This window comes from Muscardinus avellanarius (assembly GCF_963383645.1).
Source record: "Muscardinus avellanarius genome assembly, chromosome: 1".
NCBI lineage: Eukaryota > Metazoa > Chordata > Mammalia > Rodentia > Gliridae > Muscardinus > Muscardinus avellanarius.
Genome location: NC_137786.1, coordinates 101,121,738 through 101,145,142, shown reverse-complemented (window position 1 = coordinate 101,145,142; position 23,405 = coordinate 101,121,738). Strand labels below are relative to the sequence as shown.

General features: G+C 46.7%; 1 protein-coding gene across 2 annotated transcripts; it reads left to right on the top strand.

Moving 5' to 3' along the window:
- Positions 1-12,250: 12,250 nt before the first annotated feature.
- Positions 12,251-17,451, top strand: STING1 (stimulator of interferon response cGAMP interactor 1; the record flags this gene model as incomplete). Of its 2 annotated transcripts, none has more annotated exons than XM_080712443.1 (6): positions 12,251-12,477; positions 12,714-12,771; positions 13,023-13,131; positions 15,559-15,797; positions 16,521-16,707; positions 17,261-17,451. In XM_080712443.1, the coding sequence occupies 6 exons, from the start codon at positions 12,251-12,253 to the stop codon at positions 17,449-17,451; spliced, it is 1,011 nt and encodes a 336-aa protein (XP_080568569.1). The 2 variants fall into 2 exon arrangements, with proteins under 2 accessions (XP_080568569.1, XP_080568568.1); XM_080712442.1 differs by having other exon boundaries at positions 12,588-12,771.
- Positions 17,452-23,405: the final 5,954 nt, after the last annotated feature.

Below are 23,405 nucleotides of genomic sequence, written 5' to 3'. Positions count from 1 at the left end.
AAACGGGACTCTCCCAAATACACTCTATGAAGCCAACATCACACTAATACCCAAACCGAATAAAGACTGTTCAAGGAAGAAGAACTACAGGCCTATATCTTTGATGAACTTAGATGCAAAAATACTAAATAAAATACTAGCAACACACATTCAAAAACCACATCAAGAAAATCATACACCATGACCAGGGATGCAAGGCTGGTTCAACATACGAAACTCAATCCATGCAATTCATCATATAAACAGAATCAATGACAAAAATCACATGATTATTTCAATAGACGCTGAAAAAGCATTTGATAAAATTCAACATCCATTTATGATAAAAAACACTGCAGAGAACTGGAATAGAAGGAACATATTTCAACATCATAAAGGCAATCTACAATAAGCCCACCACCAACATCATATTAAATGGGGTAAAATTTCAAGAATTCCCGCTAAAAGCAGGAATGAGACAAGGATGTCTATTATCACCACTTCTCTTCAATGTAGTACTAGAGACTCTAGCCAGAGCAATAAGGCATGAAAAGGAAATCAAAGGAGTACAAATAGGAAAAGAAGAACTCAAACTTTCACTATTTGCAGATGACATGATACTATATTTAGAAAACCCAACAAACTCAACCAAAAGGCTTATAGAACCGATCAACAAATTCAGCAAAGTATCTGGATACAAAATCAATCTTAAAAAATGAGAAGCTTTTCTGTACACCAACCATAAATCCACTGAAAAAGAAATTCAGAAAGCACTTCCACTCAGGATCTCCCACAAAAAAGTAAAATACTTAGGAATAAACAACCAAGGAAGTAAAAGATCTCTACAAAGAAAATTATAAAATGTTGAAAAAAGAAGTAGAAGAAGATCTTAGAAGATGGAAAGATCTTCCCATGTTCATGGCTTGGCAGAATAAATATCATTAAAATGGCTATCCTCCCAAAAGTGATCTACAGATTCAACGCAATATCCATTAAACTACCAAGATCATTCCTCACAGACATAGAAAAATCAGTCCTTAAATTTATATGGAATAACAAAAAGCCCAGAATAGCCAAAGTAGATCTTAGCAACAAAAACAATGCAGGAGGAATCACAATACCTGACTTTAAACTATACTACCAAGCCACTGTAATAAAAACAGCATGGTACTGGCACAAAAATAGATACATAGACCAATGGAGGAGAATAGAAGACCCAGAAACAAGTCCACACACTTACAGCCAAGAGATTTTTTTTTTTTTTTTTTTTTTTTTGTGTGTGTGTGGTACTGGGGATGGAACCCAGGGGCCTTCTACCTCTGGGCTACACTCCCAGACCTATTTTCTATTTTATTTGGAAACAGGGTCTCTTAAGCCAGCTGAGGCTGGCTTCGAACCTGTGCGATCCTCCTGTCTCAGTCTCCCAAGCGCGGGGATTACAATCATGCACCACCATGCCTGGTTTAGGCAATAAATTTTTGACAAAGGGGCCAAAAGCATACACTGGAAAAAAGATAGCCTGTTCAACAAATGGTGTTGGTAAAACTGGTTAACCATATGCAGAAAACTGGAAATTAATCCCACTTTCTCACCCTGTACAAGAGTCAATTCAAGATGGATCAGACTTGGAAATTAAACCAGTGACTTTGAAGGTCCTTGAAGAGGGCATAGGTCCAACACTGCAACACATAGGCACAGATAAACACTTTCTCAACAAGACCCCAAAGGCACAACAAATTAAAAGGCAAATCAGTACATGGGATTTCATGAAACTGAAGAGCTTCTGTTCAGCAAAGGAAACTGTCAAGAACCTCAATCGAGAGCCAACAGAATGGGAGATTTTTGCCACCTATATCTCTGATAGAGGACTAATATCTAGAATATACAGAGAACTCAAGAAACTCAACACTAAAGAACCAAATAATCCAATAAAAAACTGGGCAAGTGAACTAAATCGTTCATGAAAGAAGAAATTCAAATGGCCAATAAATGCATGACAAAATGCTCCACATCATTGGCAACCAGTGAGATGCAAATCAAAACTACCCTGAGATTCCACCTAACTCCAACTAGAATGGCAATCATTCAAAACACAAACAACAACAGATGCTGGTGCAGATGTGGAGAAGTGGGAACTCTAAGACATTGTTGGTGGGATTGCAAATTAGTGCAACCACTTTGGAAAACAGTATGGAGAATCCTCAGAAGAATGGGAACAAATCTACCATTTGATGCAGCAATACCACTTCTGGGTGTCTACTCAAAAGAAAGGAAACCAAACTACCAAGCTAATGCATGTGTATCTGTGTTCATAGCTGCACAATTCATAGCCAAACTATGGAACCAGCCAAGATGTCCATCAACAGATGAATGGATTACAAAACTGTGGGATATGTACACAATGGAATTTTAGTCAGCCATAAAAAAAAAAACAATTGCAGTTGCAAAAAAGTTAGAAATTGGATGCTTTTCCTAGTATGTGAAAGCTAAGGTGAAATGGGTCATAGGAGGAATTACAGGTTAAAAAGGACATCCTAGGTCGGGAGTGGTGGGGCACGCTTGTAATCTCCTCACTTGGGAGGTAGAGACAGGAAGATCGCGCAGGTTCGAAGCCAGCCTTGCTGGCTTAAGAGACCCTGTTTCCAAATAAAAATATAAAAATGGGTCTGGGAGTGTAGCCTGGAGCTAGAAGGGTTTCCAGGAACCCCAGTACCACCAAAAAATAAAAATGATTTAAAAAAAGGAGATCCTATAGAGGAGCAAAGAAGACAACCTAACTGTGGGGATGGGAGGGGGGAATAAGGAAACTCTTTAAAGCACACGATGTACTCATTCATATCATAGTCAACCACTGAACCAAGCATGGGAGGGAGGGCTGGGGAGGGGGTGGTGTGGGGACTTGGTGGGGGCTGGCTTGGTCATGTGTGCATTATGCCTATACAAGTGTTTTACCCATCATAATGTATAAATACAATGCATCAGTAAAAAATAAAAAGAAAAGAAAAGAAAAGAGGGTTGGGGGTATAGCCCGGAGGTAGAAAGCCCCTGGGTTCCACCCCCGAGTACCACACACAAAAAAAGAAGGTATTTTTAGCTGGGTATGGTGGCGCAGGCTTGCAATCCCTGAGCTTGGGAGGTGGAGACAGGAGGATCGCGCAGGTTGAAGCCAGCCTCGCTGCTTCAAGAGACCCTGTTTCCAAATAAAAAAGTTTAGAATAGGTCTGAGAGTTAGCCCAGAGGTAGAAGGATTTACAGAAACCCCAGTACCCCCCCCCAAAAAAAAAGAAGTTATTTTTACAGTTTGGGTCTGGAATGTTCCTCAAAGAATCATGGTTGAAGACTTAGTCCCCAGTGTCGCACCGTTCAGAGGGGGCCCTGGGAAAGTGACTGGATCCTGGGGGCTTTAATCTCATCAGTAATAATCCATTGACAGAGTCAGAATTTGATAGCTTTATGGGGAGATGGTGAAAATGTAAGAGGTGGGATCACAGTTCGCAGACAGCCTCAGCTACTTAATGAGGCCCTCTGCAACTCAATGAGACCCGGTTTCAAAATAAAAGAATAAAAGATAGGGCAGAAGGTGTAGCTTGGAGGTCGAATGCCCCTGGGTTCCATCCCCAGGCCCTAAAAAAAAAAAAAAAAAAAAAAAAAAGTAGAAATAAAGCTACTGGTGGCGCATACCTGAATCCAAGTACTTGGGAGTTTGATACAGGAGGATTGCAGGTAGAGACCAGGCTCAGCAACACTGTGAGATTCTTAGGAACCTAGTAAGACCCTGTTTCAAAACAAAAAATAAAAGGGTTGAGGGTATAGCTTTAAGATAGAATGCCCCTAGGTTCAGTCTCCAGTAACATACATGTGCATGCATATGTGCACACACATACACATACTGAATTGTGCATTTTTTTTTATGGGTCTGGGGATGGGACCCAGGGACATTTTACCTCTGAGCTACACCCCCTGCCCTATTTTTTATTTTTTATTTATTTTTGGTTTTTTTTCTGTATGCTTAAGCCTTTTTTTTTTTTTTTTTTTGGTGGTACTGGGGTTCCTGGAAGCCCTTCTACCTCTGGGCTACACTCCCAGACCTATTTTTACATTTTTTTATGCTTAAGCAATTTTATTATTACAAAGATAGAAAAATATGACAGAACTTAGATTAAAGCACTATGTCATAGAGAGTGACATAGTGGAGTGACTTGAAAATAAGTCACTGAAGTTTTTTAGGATACAGAACAGCTTTATATCAATAATCTTCTGACCCAACTAGATCTGCCCCTTCTCCTCAGGGCAGGTCTTTTGATGTGGGGATTCCTTCCTGTAGGCCTGCCCTGTCTCTGGTACAGACCCCAAGCCTTTTGTTACACCCCAAAATGTGTTAATTTATTATCGGAGTCTGGGATCTCTTGAGGGCTTGTGGCATCCCCCCACATCCTTGAGGAATTTTTGCTTGTCTTTACGATGTAAAAGACCCTTGACTATCCCTGTTCATCTCCTTGGTGCTGGGAACTCTGCAGGGTCCCTTCAGTCTGAGTGCCTGTCCACACCCAAGCTCTGGCTTTCTAACACCAAACTTATTTTCAAATACATTTGAAGCCATTTCCCAATACTGGCACAAATACCAAAGCTATTTTCAAATACATTTTGAAGTCATTTCACGGTACCGGCACATTCCCCCCCTCTTTCTATTAACTTCCTGACACCTGTCAGGCCAAATGTAAACATAGGTTTTTTTTTTTTTTTACAACTCTTATTAACAATCAATATAAGCTCAATCCCCATAAATCTCCCATTTTTTTTTTTTACTAATTTCATGCACCCATAGCAAAGGAATAAAGACGTCAAAATTGATTGTTAACTTCTTCAATGCTGAGAAGGGATGAAGTGGGGCCCCAGCTTTAGGGTGCATGTACGTAGCTTGGCTTTGAGGGAGTCAGATGGGTGAGTATCTTGAGTTTATGGCTGTCCAAGGGGCTTCGATAAATGTTTTAGGTTCCATCTGGAGCATCATCTGGAACTTGATGGTTTTAACTCTGTTGAAGACAAACTTAACAACATAATTTTAAGTATGAGTAGAATTGCCTTTAGAGGTCTTAAAAGAGGCATAATAGACACTTACTGTCTTTTTAACTAATTTTATATAAACCATCTTTATCACATATGCAAATAAACATCCCACAAATGCTTTTCCTACATATGAGCTAACCCCAAATAATACCATTTTACAATGTTTTTATACCAACAATTTAGAAACCCATTTAAAGACTTAAGTGTTACTTTAAACCTTATGAGGTTAAGAGCATTTTAAAGCATTACATTTTATATTTACCCAACTTGATATGTGAATTATAGATTACCATAGAAAATTAAGACATCAGGTAAGCATCACTAGCGCCTTAAAACATTAATCCTGCAAAATGAATATATATTGCATTTGATCACGTAACTTAATAACTGTATTATAGATTATCACAGAAAACTAAGACATCAGATAAGCACCACAGTGTCTTAAAACATTAATCCTGCCAAAGAAAAAAAGAACTTTAAAGGCAATGATTGAATGCATTGTATTCAATCACATCTCACAGAGGTCCAAGTTTTACATTTTAGGAGTTTACATTTTATTTATTTATTTATTTATTTATTTATTTATTTATTTATTTATTTAGTATGGTACTGGGGATGGAACTCAGAGGCTCTTCTACCTCTGGGTTATACTCCCAGACCTATTTTATATATTTTTTTGAAACAGGGTCTCACTAAGTTGCTGAGAGCCTCACTAAATAGCTGAGGCTGGCTTCAAACCTGTGTGATCCTCCTGTCTCAGCCTCCCAAGCACAGGGATTACAAGCGTGCGCCACCATGGCTGGTTTAGGAGTTTACATTTTAGCTAGGATTAGTTAAGATAAAAAAAAAAAAAATCTCGATCAGCACCTTGTCTTAGTTTAGCCAGCAAAAAGGGAAACAAACAGTGTAAGTTTTTTTTCTTCTTTTTGGGGCTTTTCTTGAAGGAAGAGACAAAACATACCAACTTTAAATAAGACCAAGGGAGAGGCTTGTACCTAAGTTTGTTTGATTATTTTTACATCATATTTCCTTTTTAATGGAGTAGCGGGAGTCTCTAGTATAACTAAGAAATGGGAGAATTGGAAGTCACCCCAGGAGCAGGTTAAATACTGAGTAAAGAAACATTTTAAGGGTTAGCCTGATATGCCCAACTATAGCTATGTTTGGATCTTGGGCCAGGAGAGAAGGGTAACGCCTTAAACTTGGCCTCAGTGTCTACAAAGAACTGGACAGTCTGAGCCCTCACCGTGATTGCCTAAGGCTCTTTAGTCTTAACTCAGGTGGTGGGAGCCTGAAGAAATGGCCCTGGAACTCATCACTGGGAACCTGAATCTGGGACCCAGAGGGACCTGGGGGTGCTCAGACTTTTAGTGGCCCCCCTTGCACCGTGGGCAGGGCCTCGGAGGGCCTTTCTAGCCTTGTGACTGAGTGCATTCGCACCAGAGATGTCCTTGTTCTCCACACTTAAAACAGACTTGAGCCCAGGCTTTTGTGGGATTAGTGCTAGGCCAGAATTCTTTTATGGCGTTTGTCCTTTAGTTTCTCCCTTTCCAAGACCCTATTATTATAAACTGAATTAGCAGCCTGCAGAAATGATTTTAGATTAAATTTGTCTGACTCCGGCACCAGTTTTTGGAGTTTTGTCTCTGAGGATGGCCTCCTCTTCTACCAGGTAAAGAATTGGACAATCTGAATGCCTGCACCTATTGTTTGGATCAGTGGTATAACTACTAAGGTCACTTTTAATTTCTTTACGCTCAGCCAGTAAAAAAAAAAAAAAATGGCTTATGGAGATTGAACTCTAAACTCCCCCTCCCTCACACTGCAGTCAGGGGAAATATTCCTTCTAGCCCTCTCAGTTGCTTTGCTGGGGCTACCTGGTCTGCTTTTCTACCCACCCACCCCTCAGCCAGTACTGCGGCCATACTTGAGTAAAGAAAAAAAAAGAGAACTTTCTTTCCTAATTTTGGAGAACGCATGTGAGTGGAGATCTGGCTTTCACTTTGGATTGCTGGGATCCCCTCTAAGAGAGAGAGGGTGTGATTGTGAGGAGGTAGAAAGGAAATAGGCAGATAGGGAAAGGCCTTGGTAGAAAAAAGTTAATTTCCTGAGTTTCCTGAGGGGCGACAAATGCCTGAAACTCCAAAGGCTCAGGAGATAAGAAGGCCAGAGCTTCACAAAGCCATCCTGAGTTTCCTAATCAACAAACCCACCGAGCAAGTCTGGCATTCCTGAAAGGAGACCCTTTAAAAGACTTGCAAATGCCCTATGCAAATTCTCCTTGGAATCCCAAAGTCACCCTAACCAAAAGCGAACTTGCAAGCGGTCAGGCAAGGACAGTTGGATGGCAAAGGTGGGGACTTTCCCGCTCGGGACCCCCTCCCCTTTTGGGGAGCTGGTCGGCCTCTCTCTCTCTCTCTCTCTCTCTCTCTCTCTCTCTCTCTCTCTCTCTCGCAGGTCGTTGGCCTTGAGAGAAGGCAGAGTGCATCTGAGGGCATGTGGCTCGGTCGACTCTGCTGGACATCATGGCTGGACAGGCCCCTAGGGGTGACCTGTACCTCTTTTCTGGCAGATCGCGTGGACTCTGGGAGAAAGTAGTTTGCAACTGATGGGCACTTGGCTCGGGCGACACTCAGGTAGTGACCCTGAAGGCAGCTACTCGGCCACTTTTCTCTATTCCCCTCTGGCAGATCGTGCGGACTCTGGAAGAAAGCAGCCTGCACCTGAAGGCAATTCGGCTTGGGCTACTCTCAAGTATTGTCCTGAAGGCAGCTGCTGGACCCAGAGTTCCAGCCCCTTCGGGGGTGTTTAGCCACCCTCCCCCCATTCCCTGCTGCTTCCAATAAACCTTTTACTCCCCTTCCTGAGGTCTGCGGGTGTCATTCTTTGCTCACCGTAGACAAGAACTCGCCGGGTTTTCTCTCAAGAAACCCCCATTTCAATTGGAGAGTGCACAGAAGGTCATTCTCCTTCCTTGTACCCTGTGAAACAGAGTGACCCAGCTAGGGGCATCCAGCTGGGTGCCTGTGTGCGTGGACGTGGTGAGAGTGGGCTCACTGTCCACCAGAAGGGTCTCTACGGGCTCGAGACTTTGCCACTCTCGTCTGTGCCCCGCCTCATCTCTCCCTGCCTGTGGCTTGTCCTCTATCTTGATGAGGTTCTCTATAACTAAGAAAATACCTCAGTTCTCAAAAATGCTCTCATTAGGCCAGGTGTGGTGGCGCACGCTTGTAATCCCGCGCTTGGGAGGTGGAGACGAGGATCGCGCAGGTTCGAAGCCAGCCGCGCTGGTTTAAGAGACCCTGTTTCCAAATATAAAAAAAGTATAAAATAGGTCTGAGAGTATAGCCCAGAGGTAGAAGGGCTTCCAAGAACCCCAGTACTACAAAAAAAAAATGCTCTCATTAATTTGCCTCCCTGAAATGTGCCACAACTTTGGTGGGAATAGAAGCCTAAATTTGCCAATAAATTAGAGATAGCCACAAACAGAAACTTTTGTACAGGGTGCCATTAACAGCATATGCATATGGGCAGAGCTAATTGGAGGCGAATCTGGCAGCAATAGGACCCTGAGAACCCCAGGCCACAGAAGATCATTCTGACTCTCAGAAGCAGTTTAGGCTAACCTGGTGGTGATAGGACTCTGAGAATTCCAAGCTGCTGGAGCTATGCCTGGGACAGTTTGGCTTTCTTAGCCGCCTAGAGCTCTCAGAGGCAGAGTTTAGACTCTTAGCCAATCAGGCTTCTAAACACAAAATTCACACTCCAGCACTCAGGCCTCTAGGAGTTCGGGGCTGCCAGGGTTTACAGACCAACCCGTGAATGGTGGGGGGCTGTGTCTGTTTACTGACTGCGGTTGCTAATGATAACACTTCCAAGGTGCTATGGCCATAAGCAAGCGGGCTAGTCTGGCTTATCTCCCTACCACCTGTCCCCAGCCGCAGCTGCAGTGGGAGACTCACTGCCGTTTAGCAATGGGTGGTGGCTGGCATCTCCTCTGTTTTGGGGTTTTCTGGAGGTGTGCTATGGGCATTTTTCAGATTTAACTTTTTACAGGGCTTTTAAAAAGAGTTTCCCATCTTTGATGGGGGCAGAATGGATGGGCACTCATTTGGACCTGACAAGACAATAGTGGGTTTCCTGAAGCCTCAATAAGGGAGCACTGGCCCTGCTTCCTGTATGTGGGCAATAGGCTGCGAGGATCCATCCCCCGAAGGGTTAGAATCCCAGGTTGCGACTGGTGGCCACTAAGCCTCTTTAGTAAGCTGGGAGGAGGTTCAAAGTCCCTTCTTGTCCCCCTACACTATTTAAAGGGGTTACTTCCTAGAAGGGATTCAAACACAGGCTAGTTCTTCGCCAGGGCAGTCCCCATGCACCAGAATTGCCTCCCAGACGCTGAATGTTCATGGTCATTCTGGGGGAACTCCTTATTGCTCCAGGAAGGTACATACCTTTTGGGGTGCAGTGGTACTAGAACCACCATCAGCTGGAACCACTGTTGGCTCCAAAGATAGAGAGTCTCACATGGGTGCCAAAACTGTTACAGTGAGAGGTAGCTGCGGGTTCTTGTTCTTAGCTATGTGTAGAAAACAATAGCCTGAACTCCTCTTTTTTGCTGTACGCTTAAGCAATTTTATTATTACAAAGATAGAAAAATAGGACAGAACTTATTAATTAATTAATTTATTTATTGTGGTACTGGTGATGAAAACCAGGGCATTCTACCTACAAGCTACACCAGCCCTATTTTTTATTCTTTATTTGGGAACAGGGTCTCACTGAGTTGCAAAAGACCTCACTAAGTAGTAGCTGAGGTTGTTCTTGAACCATGAACCTCCTGTTTCAGCCTCTCAAATGCTGGGGTGTAGCTTGGAGGTGGAATGTCCCTGGGTTCTATCCCCAATACCACAAAAAAGGGGGGGAAATAAATAAAACCACCCAGATTCCTACTGCATGGAGTCAACACTGTCAGCATTTTGTCATCTGTCTTTCCAAGCTTTTATGTGAACCAAAGACAAAAGTGTAGGGAATTCCCGCTATCTTAGGAAATCATTTTCAGAAATCAGAGAGTTTCCAGGAAACCAGATTGCTTCTGGGAGACATCCACGAACTTCCTCATCTCCTTGGTCCCCGCCCTCATGCCCTGTCCTGTCTTCTAATCTGCACAGCAATTTGTCAGGCAGTGCCCAGAGCTGTTCCCTATGCTAAGAGAAACCGGCATGAAGCTTGGTCCTAGCACCTTCCAAACCTGCTCGAGAAATCAAAGCACAGAGACAGGTGGGCTTTGAGCTACCCCAGGCTGCAAGTCCTCACTCCTTCACTTACCCTCTGGGCCTCAGGTTACCCTTCTATAGAACAGGGGTTCAATCATAGCTACCTGGAAGGTGGCTGGAAGAACTACGCAGCCCTTGGCTGCAACAAAGCAGTGGCATTACCATTATCGCGGGCCATTCTGAGTGCTCTATGAAGTTGTGGGCGTGGCCACTTTCTAGCAGAGCCCAAACACTCCTCTTCTGCAGCTGGCAGGCCCTTTGTTAAAAAGGCGGTGATTACAGGAAATAACTTCTCCCGCCCCTTCTGACATCCCAGTACTAAGAAAAGAGGATGTATGTCTAGAAATACACATCAACCATTAGCTGGGCTGCCTCTCCTGGGGACTTGTTGTCTCGGGTACTTGCCTGGAGTCCTGGTAAGTGTTTGAGATCCTGGGGGCTTGCAGGGCACCTGGTGTACAGGGTTGTGGCTGCAGGTGAGTGAGTGACTTTCTTTTTATTCTTTTTTGCGGTACTGGGAATGGAACCCAGGGGCATTCTACCTCCGAGCTACACCCTCAGGCTATTTATTTATTTATTTATTTTTGCGGGTCTGGAGATGGAACCCAGGGGCATTCGACCTCTGAGCTACATCCTCTGTCCTATTTTTTTTTTTTTATTCTTTTTTTTTTTTTTTTGGTGGTACTGGGGTTCCTGGAAGCCCTTCTATCTCCGGACTACACTCCCAGACCTATTTTTACATTTTTATTTGGAAACAGGGTCTCCTAAGCCAGCACGCGCGGCTGGCTTCGAACCTGCGCGATCCTCCTGTCTCTGCCTCCCAAGCGCGGGGATTACAAGCGTGCGCCACCACGCCCGGCTTTATTCTTTATTTTGAAACAGGGTCTCACTGAGTTACAGAGGGCCTCACTCAGTATCTGAGGCTGTCTGCAAACCGCGATCCTCCAGTCTCAGCCTCCTATGAATTGGAGAATTACAAACGTGCACCACCACTCCTGGCCCTATTTTTTAATTCTTTATTTTGAAACAGGGTCTCACTGAGTTGCAAAGGGCCTCAGTAAGTAGCTGATCCTCCTGTCTCAGCCTCCCAAATACTGGGATTGCAAACGTGCGCCACCACGCCCAGCTGAGTGAGTAACTTTCTGAACACCCTCAGATTGAGGTTAGCAAGGCAATCGAGGGGCTTTCTCCAGTCTTACTCCTACCCTCAAGGCTTCGGGGGCATGGCCCTTCCTCCCTTTCTGAGAACAGGAAATACCCTGCTCTTTAGCATCTAACGCTGTGGTCTGGCGGGTGCCAGGCCTGAGGTATTGCTGAGAAAGCTTCAGTTTTTTTTAATGTTTCACTTTTAGACCATACCCAGAGAGGTTTCCTTGATTTCCTTGGCTGCTGGTAGCCATTTTTCTGGGACCCGGGACCTCAGTGCCCATCATCTTCCCGGAGCAACCTGTTTCCAGGAGGTGGAAGGTAGGGAGACTCAGGAGCAGTCCAGCCAGAGCCCAAGGCTAGGGTCCTGGGCCCCAGAGATGAGTCCTAAAGGCTGCCCCCACCCCGACCTCTGGTGTTCCTCTTTGCTAAGGTTTTCCCTGGGGTGCATTTGGGGGAGAGGAGAGTCTGGGTCCCCAAGAGTCCCTGGGGGGGGGGGGGGGTTGAGTGGCACAAAATACTTCTGGTCGGGGCCTGGGATCTTCACGTTCTTTCTCCACATCCTGGTGGCCCCACTGGGGCTCAGGGCTTGTGCATGTGCGGGCCCTGCTCTGTTTCGTCAAGTCTCTCCTGGACAGGACCTGTGGATGGCGTGTGCCCAGGCTAGCGGGGTCTCCAAGGGGAGCCTGTGGGAATGGCTGGGTACCTGGGCAGGGGAAACTGGAGGGGTGCCTGGGGGCAGGAGAGCGACAACAGCACAGCCCTTGGTTTCTTGGTGTCCACAGATGCCATACTCTAGCCTGCATCCATCCATCCCGCGTCCCAGGGGTCTCCGGGCTCAGTACATGGCCTTGGGCCTGCTGGGGGCCTGCCTGGTGGCCCTTTGGGGTCTGGGGGAGCCGCCAGACCACACCCTCCGGTGCCTGGTGTTCCACCTGGCCTCCCTGCAGCTGGGACTGGTGTTCAAGGGGGTCTGCTGTCTGGCTGAGGAACTGTGCCACATCCACTCCAGGTGAGTCCTTGCAATCCTCCTGGCGATTGGTATCCACACGCATCACTCCCTTGACTCCTGGCTCTGCCCCTCCTGGGCCTTATCTGGCTGAGCTGGGCTGTTCTCTGCAGGTACCAGGGTAGCTACTGGAAGGCTATGCGGGCCTGCCTGGGCTGCCCCATCCGCCATGGGGCTGTGCTGCTGCTCTCCTGCTATTTCTACTACTACCTCCCAAACACCACTGGCCTGCCCGTCAGTTGGATGCTTGCCCTCTTGGGCCTCTCGCAGGCCCTGAACATCCTCCTGGGCCTCCAGGTATGATGCACAGGGAGAGAGAAGGTCTGGCCAACCCGTCCTGTGGATGCTGGGACCTGCTTGAGCTCATTACTGAAGTGGGATGAGATTAAAGGTTGGAGTTCTAGGAGTGGGGTGTGATGTCCTGGGATGGTGGGTTCAGAGGCAGCAGAGAAGGGAGCAAGTTGCCAACAGGTTGGGAAAGCTTCTTGGAGGAGGGGGCTCTGGGAGCCCATCATGGAGGCCCTTCAGCCCCATCCTGCTGTCCACAGAGCCTGGCCCCAGCTGAAATCTCTGCAGTCTGTGAGAAAAGGAACTTCAATGTTGCCCACGGACTGGCATGGTCATATTACATCGGGTACTTGAGGTTGATTTTGCCAGGTGGGCCACCCTCTGTGTCCCCATTTCTTTCTTCCTTCTTTCCTTTCTTTTTTATTTTTGTGGGACTTGGGGTTGAACCCAGGGGCATTGTACCTCCAAGCTATACCCCCAGTCCTGTTTTTTATTCTTTATTTTAAAACAGGGTCTCACTAAGTTGCTGAGGGCCTCACTAAGTAGCTGAGGCTGGCCGCGAACTGTGATGCTCTTAGCTTCCCAAGTACTGGGATTGCATGCATATACCACCATGCCTGGCTCTCTATGCCCCCATTTCAAGACAATATGGTACATAGCCTCATTACTTGAAAGGCTGAGATGGGAGGATTGCAGGTTCTAGATCAGCTTCAGCAATTTAGTGAGGCTTTCAGTAACTTAGCAAGACCCTGTTTCAAATAAAAAATAGGCTGAGTATAGAATGCCCCTGGGTTCAATTCCCACTACTACAAAAATAAATAAATTAATTAATTAATATAAAAATAAAATTGGCAGCCAGGCATGGTGGCACACACTTGTAATCTCAGCATTTGGGAGGCTGAGACAGGAGGATTGCAGTTCAAAGCCAGCTTCAGCTACTTAGTGAGGCCTTTTGCAACTCATTGAGACCCTGTTTCAAATAATAAAGCATAAAAAATAGGACTGGGGTATAGCTTGGAAGTACAATGCCTCTGGGTTCCAACCCTGGTACCACAAAAATACATACATACATACATACATACATACATACATATAAAATTGGGTTGGGGGTATAGCTCAGAGGTAGAGCTATATTCCCCTAGGTTAAGTTCCCAGTAACACACACACACACACACACACACACACACACACACACACATACACACATAACATACAATAAAAAATAAATAAAGAATTGGGGGTGTAGGTCAATGGTAAAAACCCCTAAGTTCAATCCCCAGTACCAAACAAACAAACAGAGAAAAAGGTACATAGCCTCTGTGTTTCTGGAACTTGTATACTTTTCAAAGCTTTTTATTTATTTATTTGTGTGTGTGTGTGTGTGTGTGTGTGTGTGTGTGTGTGTGTGTGTATGTGGTATTGGGGATTAAACTCAGGGACATTCTATCTCTGAGATACACCATATATATATATTTTGGTACTGGGGATGGAATCCAGGGGCATTCTACCTCTGATGTACATCCCCAGGCCTATTTTATATTCCTTATTGTGAAACAGGGTCTCACAGTTGCACAGGGCCTCACTAAGTAGCTGAGGCTGTCCGCTAACCACAATCCTCCTGTCTCAGCCTCCTGAATGCTGAGATTACAAGCGTGCACCACCACATCCGGCTTTTATTTTTTATTCTTTATTCTTATTATTATTTGCGGTACTGGGGATGCAACCCTGGGGCATTCTACCTCTGAGTTACACCCCCTACCCTATTTCTTTTTAGTCTTTTTATTTTTTGAAACAAGGTCTCACTGAGTTGTGAAGGGCCTTGCTAAGTAGCTGAGGCTGTCCTCAAAAGATCCTCAGATCCTCTGGTCTCTGCCTCCCGAATGCTGGGATTACAAGCGCGTGCCACCACGCCCTGCCTTTATTGTTTATTTTGAAACAGGGTCTCACTAAGTTGTGAAAGGCCTCACTAAGTTGCTGAGGCTGACCTTAAACCTTTGATTCTCCTGTCTCAACCTCCCAAGTACTGGGATTATAGTGTGAGCCACCACGTCTGGCTTTCAAAGCATTTTCCGATCTACCAAATTACTGTATTCCCAAAGCATCCCCATCAGCATGAAGTATGTTATTACTTTGCCTGGCTGGCAATAAGGAACACGGGTCTGAAAGCCATTCAGCGACCTGCCCAAGGTCATCTGTGAATGTTTTTGATAAATAGCCACCCCGTTCCCGGTGCCTCTCACGTGCCTTTTTTCTTTTTATTCATATTCTGTGAGGAAGGGATAGCCAGCATCCCTATTCTGGAGACAAGAACAGTGATTCTAAGAGATTAGTGGGAGGTGGAAACAGGATTGGACTCAGGCCTGTCGGGAGCCGGGCCCTTGCCCACTCTGGGGAGCTGTGCGTATCAGTCCGCGGGCTGGGGCCACGGCTGCGGTCGTCCACACCTTGTCGCTGCCTTCCTTTGACCTGGGCTTCTGCTAGGGAGTGGTTCTGGAGCTAGAGACGCCTGGGGATACTAGAAACAGCACCTCCCAGGGCTCTGTTCATCTCCCAGAGCCCCCAAAGCTATGGTGGGAAGGGGTGGTTGGCACAGAAATCTGGGAAAGGAAGAAAAAGGAGAAGAGGGTGGTGGGGGCAGCAGAGGGTCCCTGAGTTCTGCCTCCTGTACAGTGAGAGCAGGCTATTCCCTCGTTTCTCTTGTACCCCACACTGGGGGGGGGCAGTGGCCTGGGTCTCAGTCCTGGATTGGGGGGAGAAGGGTTAACAGGAATGACTCATTGGACTGCCTTAACCCAGGACTCTGGGCTCGGATCCGGATTTATAATCAGCTCCACAACAACATGCTGCGGGGCGCAGGGAGCCGACGGCTGTGCATCCTCTTCCCATTGGACTGCGGGGTGCCCGATGACCTGAGTGTGGCCGACCCCAACATTCGCTTCCTGCATATGCTGCCCCAGCAGATCTCTGACCGTGCCGGCATCAAGGGTCGGGTTTACTCCAACAGCGTCTATGAGCTTCTGGAGAATGGGCAGCCGGTGAGGGCGCAGGGAGATGCGGGTCCCTGGGTGGGATCAGGGCTCCCAGAACCCTGAGCCCTGACAAGCACTGGTAAAAATGCAAGGCCCTTCTCTGAGCCTCAGTTTCCCCTCGGTCCCAGAGCTCAGCAGGGTTCAGATCTGAATAATGATGACACGTGGCACTTACTGAGCACTGACTGCATGCCAGATGCCGTTCTGGCTGCATCGTATGACCGCCCTGTTGAGTCCTCTCCAGCACCCTGCGGGTTAGGGACCGTTCTGATGCCTACCTTACAAAGGAGGGAACTGAGGTTCAGAGCACAGTGAGAAAGTACACAATTTCAGCTTGAAGATGCCATGCTTAGCCAGCAAGCTGCCCTTGATGAAGGCTGTGCAAAGATTTCCTGTGGGCCTGGGGAAACCCTGACCACAGCTGAAGTCCAGACCCCCAGTGTTGGTTTTCAGCTGGAGCAGTTGACAGCCTAATGCTGGAGGCCTCATCTTGAGATCTTGGGAGAAGGATTTGTGAAGGGTAAATTTTGCCCAGCCTCGCCCTGACTTCAGGAGGGAGATGTCAGGGCGAAGGCAGATGAGACAGCATAGACCCTGGTCAGGGTGGTCACCTCCCAGGACGCCGCCTCTGCAGATCTAGGGACAGAGTCTCAGCCCACAGTGCCACATGTGGTCCAGAGTCTGTCTGCCAGGACCCTGCTCAATCTGGTCTTCCCCCACCCCTTCCAGGCAGGCACCTGTGTCCTGGAGTACGCCACCCCCTTGCAGACCTTGTTTGCCATGTCGCAGGATGGCAGAGCTGGCTTTAGTCGGGAGGATCGACTTGAGCAGGCCAAACTCTTCTGCCAGACACTTGCGGGCATCCTGGCAGATGACCCTGAGTCTCAAAACAACTGCCGCCTCATTGTCTACCAGGGTGAGGACTTGATAAGCTGGAGGACAGGAAGTCTCCAGGGTCCCGGGGTAGCGGGCAGAGTGAGAGGACAGATGGCAGTACCATTCCTGGGCTTTCCTGAGTGGTCAGGGAGGTACAGCCCTGGGAGAGGTCTCAGCATCACCTGGGGCCCCTAGATTGCTCTCAGTGGTCTTTGGTTTATGGATCATGGGTGGAACCTGAAGAGCTGGCTTCTAGGAGTCCCTCATTTGTCTAGGGGTGCTGCAGGGAGCAGAGAATCCCTGGCACAAAAGAGCAAGCCTGCAGCCTCGGCTCTGCCATGCCCTCGCTAGGAGACCCGCCATGCCCTCTCTAGGAGACCTTGGACAGGTCTCTGCCTGTTCTGAGCATCAATCTCTAAAAGCAAGAGGGTGGCATTCCATCACCCCTAAGAGCACTTGTGGCTCAAGGCTTCCATGACTCCCAGCAGCTGCAGGGTGGGTGGGGAGGGGTGATGCCTCCCAGTAGCCCCTTTGGGTGTGTTCTAGTAGGGGTGCATAAGGTCCTCACCCTCTCTCCCATGTCCTCATTTTAGAACCTGCAGAGGGGAGCAGCTTCTCACTGTCACAGGAGGTTCTCCGGCACCTGCGACAGGAGGAAAGGGAGGAGGTTCCTGTGAGCAGCTCAGGGACCCCCGTGGTGCCCCATTCCTCCACACTGTCCCAGGAGCCCAAGCTCCTCATCAGCGGTATGGAACAGCCTCTGCCACTCCGCACAGACTTCTGAGGTCAGCTTGCCTGTGCCTCCAGTGATCCCAAACACTGGGTTGGGGGCTTTCTTCAGCAGGTGGATGTCCAGCAGAGACATTTCCTGCCACAGGGAGGAGAAGGGCCCTGGACTTGACGTCTCCAGATGAATTCTATATGCTTGGGCAAGCCACTTCCTCTCTCTGAGCCTGTCTCCTCATTCGTGAAATGTGATTATAATTGTTGCCCCACCTCACAGGGCTGTTGTGAGGACGACACACGTGAGTTAGTCTTTCATAAACTTGAAATTCCAGGTGGCTTCATTGGACCCTCCAGGCCTTCTCTGCCCGGGGCGCTGACCTTTCTGGATGGTGTCAGCGAACTCCCCTGTGTTTGGGCTTCTGCTTGTGTTTGGTCCATGGGGAGCTCCAGCAGGAGAATGAAGAGAGGAGGAGGGCGAGCTTGAGGTGTTTGCCCCCCAGGATCCTCACAGCAGTACTACGGTCACTGTGGGCTCTCCTGCCAGTGACCTTCTTAATAAACCTGTCCACCCCCAGGTTTCTGGCACTGCCCCCCCCCCCTTCCCCTACAGTGGTCTTGGCTCTGTACTGGAGCACTCTCTCTTGTGGTTTCCTTATATCCTTCCCTTTCTCAATAGTCTTTTTAATAATCCTTTTTACAAACACTCCTCAGAGCCGGGTGGTGGCGCACGCTTGTAATCCCCGTGCTTGGGAGGCGGAGACAGGAGGATTGCGCTGGTTTGAAGCCAGCATCACTGGCTTAAGAGACCCTGTTTCCAAATAAAAAAATATATAAAAAGTAGGTCTGGGAGTATATCCCGGAGATAGAAGGGTTTCCAGGAACCCCAGTACCACCAAAATAAAGAAATAAAGAAATAACACTCCTCAGAGCTGGGCATGGTAGCATATGCTTGTAATCCCAGGACTTGGGAGGCTGAGACAGGAGGATCGCAGGTTCAAAACCAGCCATGGCAACTTTGTGAGGCTCTCAGCAACCTAGTGAGATCCTGTTTCCAAATAAGAAATAAAATCAAGCTGGGAGGTGCAGTTTTGGAGGTAGAATGACTCTGGTTTCAATTCATAGTACCACAAAAATAAATGAATTAAATTAAAATAAAAATACTCCTCAGATTACCCAATGTGAGCGTGTCATCTTTTGCTACTAGACTCTGACAGATAAAAGAGATTGTCATGTATTACCCACTGTGTCCAAATCTGCTTGCACATGTGTGCTTCCTTGTATCCCACTTCATCCCCCTGCAGGGGAGTTGGGGGATGGGTGCCATTTCAATCTGGACAGAGCCCACAGTTGGATGGAGGGCTTAGAGTCGGGCAGTACCGTCCCCCACACCTGCCGTGTCAGTGTCTCAGTGTGGCTTGGCGGGCAGGGGCCGAGCAGCACACAGGGGCCTTGAGTGGTATGCAGCTGCATCCTGGGCAAGGGGCCACTCTCAAGACCAGGGGCCTCTGAATGAATGTCTCCAGATCCCTGCAAAAGGATCAGGACGGGGAGCCGGGCGTGGAGACCCATGCCTGTGATCACAGTTTTTGGGAGGCTGAGACAGGATTGCATGTCCTGGAAGGTCCTTGGGAGGAGGATCACAGGTTCAAGGCCAGCCTCAGCAACTTAGTGAGACCATGTTTCAAAATAAAAAATAAAAAGGCTTAGAGGTATAGCTTGCATCTCATCTCTTCTAGTCCCCTAGCCCAATGGACTCCCTCCCTCCCTCCACCTTTCTGTCACAGAGCTCAGTAGGTATTTCTGAGTGTGCATTGCTCTGGAGAAATGCTCCAGGCAGGAGCCTAGAGGGAAACTTCCCCTCCTCCGCCATCCTGGTCACCTTGCCCTCAGATCTCTCACAGTCACCCCAGAAACCAGCCCAGAAACAAAGGCCTCCCAGCTTGGCATTGCTCCTCCCCTCAGCTCCCAGCTGGGTCTGATGGGCCCAGGTTCAAAGTCTGACTCTACCCTGACTTAGGGAAGAGACTATGTGCTGCCTGGGTTTCTCTCCTGCCTTTCTCCCTTCTCTTTCTTCTTTTTTACATAGCACCAAAGATTGAACCTAGAGAACCCTGCAATTAAGCTACACCTCCAACGCTTTTTTTTTTTTTTTTTTTTTTTTTGCCGTACCAGGGATGGAACCCAGAGGCGTTCTACCTCCAACCTATACCGCCAGCACCCCCAGCCCTATTTTTTTTTTGTCTTTTTATATTTATTTATTTATTTATTGCAGCCAAGGGCATTCTACCTCCGAGCTATACTCCCAGCTCGATTTTTTTGTATTTATTTATTTATTTATTTATTTATTTATTTATTTATTTTTGTGTGGTACTGGAGATGGACCCAAGAGGCATTCTACCTCTGAGCTGCACTTCCAGCCCTATTTTTTATCCTTTTTTTTTTTTTTTTTTTGAGTGGTACTGGAGATAGAACTCTTCTACCTCCGGGCTACACTCTCAGACCTATTTTTTAATATTTTATTTGGAAACAGGGTCTCTTAAGACAGCCCTATTTTATTTTATTTTATTTTTTGATACTGAAGATGGAACCCTGAGACATTTTACCTATGAGCTACATACCTAGCTCTATTTTTTTTTTTTTTTAAACAGGGTCTCACTAAGTTGTGGAGGGCCTTACTAAGTTGCTGAGCTAGCTGCAAATCTGCAATCCTCCTGTCTCAGCCTCCCAGTACTGGGATTGCAAGTGTGTGCCATCACACCAGGTATTTTATTTAGTTAACTTAGTTAACTTATTTACTTTTTGTGGTGCTGGGGATTGAATCCAGAAGCACTCTACCTCTAAGCTACACCTCTAGCCCTATATTATTTTATTTATTTTATTTTATTTTTTTCTGATACTGGGGATGGAACCCTGGGGCACTCTACCTCTCAGCTACACCCAGCCCTACTTTTTATTCTTAAGTTTGAAACAGGGTCTCACTGAGTTGCAAAGGACCTCACTAAGCAGCTGAGGCTGGCTGAGAACTGCGATCCTTCTGTATCAGCCTCCTAAATGCTGGGATTACAAGCATGTGCCACCACGCCCAGCTATTCTTTTATTTATTCTTTTATTTTTTGCAGTACTGGGGATGGAACCAAGGGGCATTCTACCTCCAAGCTACACCCCCAGCCCTATTTTTTATTCTTAAATTTGAAACGTCTCACTAAGTTGCAGAGGGCCTCACTAAGTAGCTGAGGCTAACCGTGAACCTGCAATCCTCCTGTCTCAACCTCTCATGTACTGGGATTACAAGTGTGAGCCATCACACCGGCTCTATTTTATTTTTAATTTCAAAATAGGGTCTTGCTAAGTTACCACTGGCTTCAAACCTGTGATCTTCCAGTCTTAGCCACTCAAGAACTGGGTATACAGGCATGTGCCAACACGCCTGGCTCCAAGACCATGTTTTAAAATAAAAATAGCCGGGCGTGGTGGCGCACGCTTGTAATCCCTGCGCTTGGGAGGCGGAGACAGGAGGATCGCGCTGGTTCGGAGCCAGCCCCGCTGGCTTAAGAGACCCTGTTTCCAAATAAAAAATATATAAAATAGGTCTGGGAGTGTAGCCTGTGGGAGTGTATCCTGGAGGTAGAAGGGCTTCCAGGAACCCCAGTACCACCAAAATAATAATAATAATAATAATAATAATAATAATAATAATAATAAAATAAAATAAAATAAAAATAAAGCAGGGTGTAGTGGTGCATGCTTGTAATCCCAATACTTGGGAGGCTGACAGGCAGACTGTAGCTTCTTGGCCAGCCTCAGCTACCTATTGAGGCCCTCTGCAATTCAATGAGACCCTGTTTCAAAATAATAAATAAAAAATCAGGCTGGTGATGTAGTTCGGAGGTAGAATGCCCCTGGGTTCAGTCCTCAGTTCCACAAAACTAAAATAAAAAATAAAAAAAGGGCTGGAGGTGTAGCTCAGCAGTAGGATGCCCCTGTGTTCAGTCCCCAGTATTGCGTGCGAGTGCGCGCGCGCGCACACACACACACACACACACACACACACACACACATACACACTCATGTGAGTGCACAGCATAGCTCCTCTCAGTCCCATAGGAGGCAAGCCTGTCCTTCAAATACCTGGCACCCCACCTCTGCTCCACTCCATGTTCAGCTATTTCTGTGCCTCCCTGACTGTTGGGGTTTCACTGAGCAGGACCTCAGGGTTGATTACCCTAAAAAATTCCTTAGGTTAAGCAACAGAGGTCTCTCTATAAATGTCTGTCTGCATGAGTGAGGTTCTTAAAGTGTCAGGGGAAAGGGTGCCTTTCCAGCGAGTCACCAGGAGGACCAGTTTTGTCTTCCTGGCCTCTGCTAACATCTTCCTGACCCCCCCCACCCCCGATTTCCTTCTGTTCTCCCCCTACAGGGAGGGGTACCCTCTATACTTATTCCTTCACAGACAAGTTGCCTGGAGCTCTTTTTCCTTTCCTGTTTATTCACCAGCTAGAAAGTTCTAGATCTGGATTTTTTTTTTTAAACTACAGTACAAGCCCTATTTTATTTATATTTACTTATTTATTTTGTAGTACCAAGGATTGAACCCAGGCACATTCTACCACTGAGTTATACCCCCAGCCCTATTTTTTATTCTTTATTTTGAAACAGGGTCCCATTAAGTTGGGGAGAGCCTCACTGAGTAGCTGAGGCTGGCTGTGAACCTGTAGCCTCCTGTCTCAGTCTCCCAAGTAGTAGGATTATAAGCATGTATCACCATGCCCAGTTTTTTGTTTTTGTTTTTTGTGGTTCTGGGAATGGAACCTGTGGGCATTCTACCTCTGAGCTACAACTCCAGCCCAATTTTTTATTCTTTATTTCAAAACAGGGTCTAAGTTGCGGATGGCCTCACTAAGTAGCTGAGGCTGACTACGAACCTGGATCCTTCTTTCTTAGCCTACCAAGTACTGAGATTACAACGTGCACTACCACACCTGGCTCTTATTTTTTATTTTGAAACAGGGTCTCACTAAGTTGCAGAGGGCCTCACTAAGTTCCTGAAATTGGCCATGAACCTGTGATCTTCCTGTCTCAGCCTTCCAAGTACTAGGAATGCAAGTGTGAGCCACCATGCATGGCTCCATCTTCCCTGTTTTATTTTATTTTTTATTTTTAAACAGAGTCTCACTAAGTTACAGAGGGCCTCATTAAGTTGCTGAGTCTGGCCTCTAATCTGCAATCCTCCTGTTTTAGCTTCCCAAATGCTGGGATTACAGGTGTGTACTGCCACACCCAACTGGGTGGTTTTTCTTCTTCTTCTTTTTTTTTTCAGTACTGGGAATTGAACCCAAAGGTGTTCTACCACTGAGCTACATGCCCTGCTCAATGCCTTCCCCAGCTCATTTATTCATTCATTCATTCATTCACTCACTATACTGGGAATTGAACCTAGGGACATTTTACCTCTGAGCTATATCCCTAGCCCTATTTTATTGTTTATTTTGAGACAGAATCTCCCTAAGTTGCCCAAGCTGGCCTCAAATTCATTCATTCATTCTTTCTTTCTTTCTTTCTTTCTTTCTTTCTTTCTCTCTCTTGTTCTTTCTTGGAGATTGAATCAAGGGGCAATCTACCTCTGAGCTACAACCCCAGCCCCTTTTATTTTTGTTTTGAAATAGGGTCTTACTAGGTTGGAGAGAGTCTTGCTAAGCTTATGAGGCTAGTCTCAAACCTGTGATATTCCTGTCTCAGCCTCCCAAGTACTGGGATTAACAGGCATGTGCCACCACACCCAGCCTCAAACTTTCAGTCTTCCTGACTCAGCCTCCTGAGTTGCTGAGATACCTGACATGCGTCACAGCACCCAGCTAGGAGGTGTCTTGTGGTAAATTCTAGGCTCGTTCTAGCAGGCCCATACACACAGAAAGAGCGAGGTAATGAGAGCCCCCAACCCCCTCCATCATATCCTGATAAGGCGAGACTGAATCATTCAAAGCCAATCTTTGAACTATAAATGATATTCAGGGG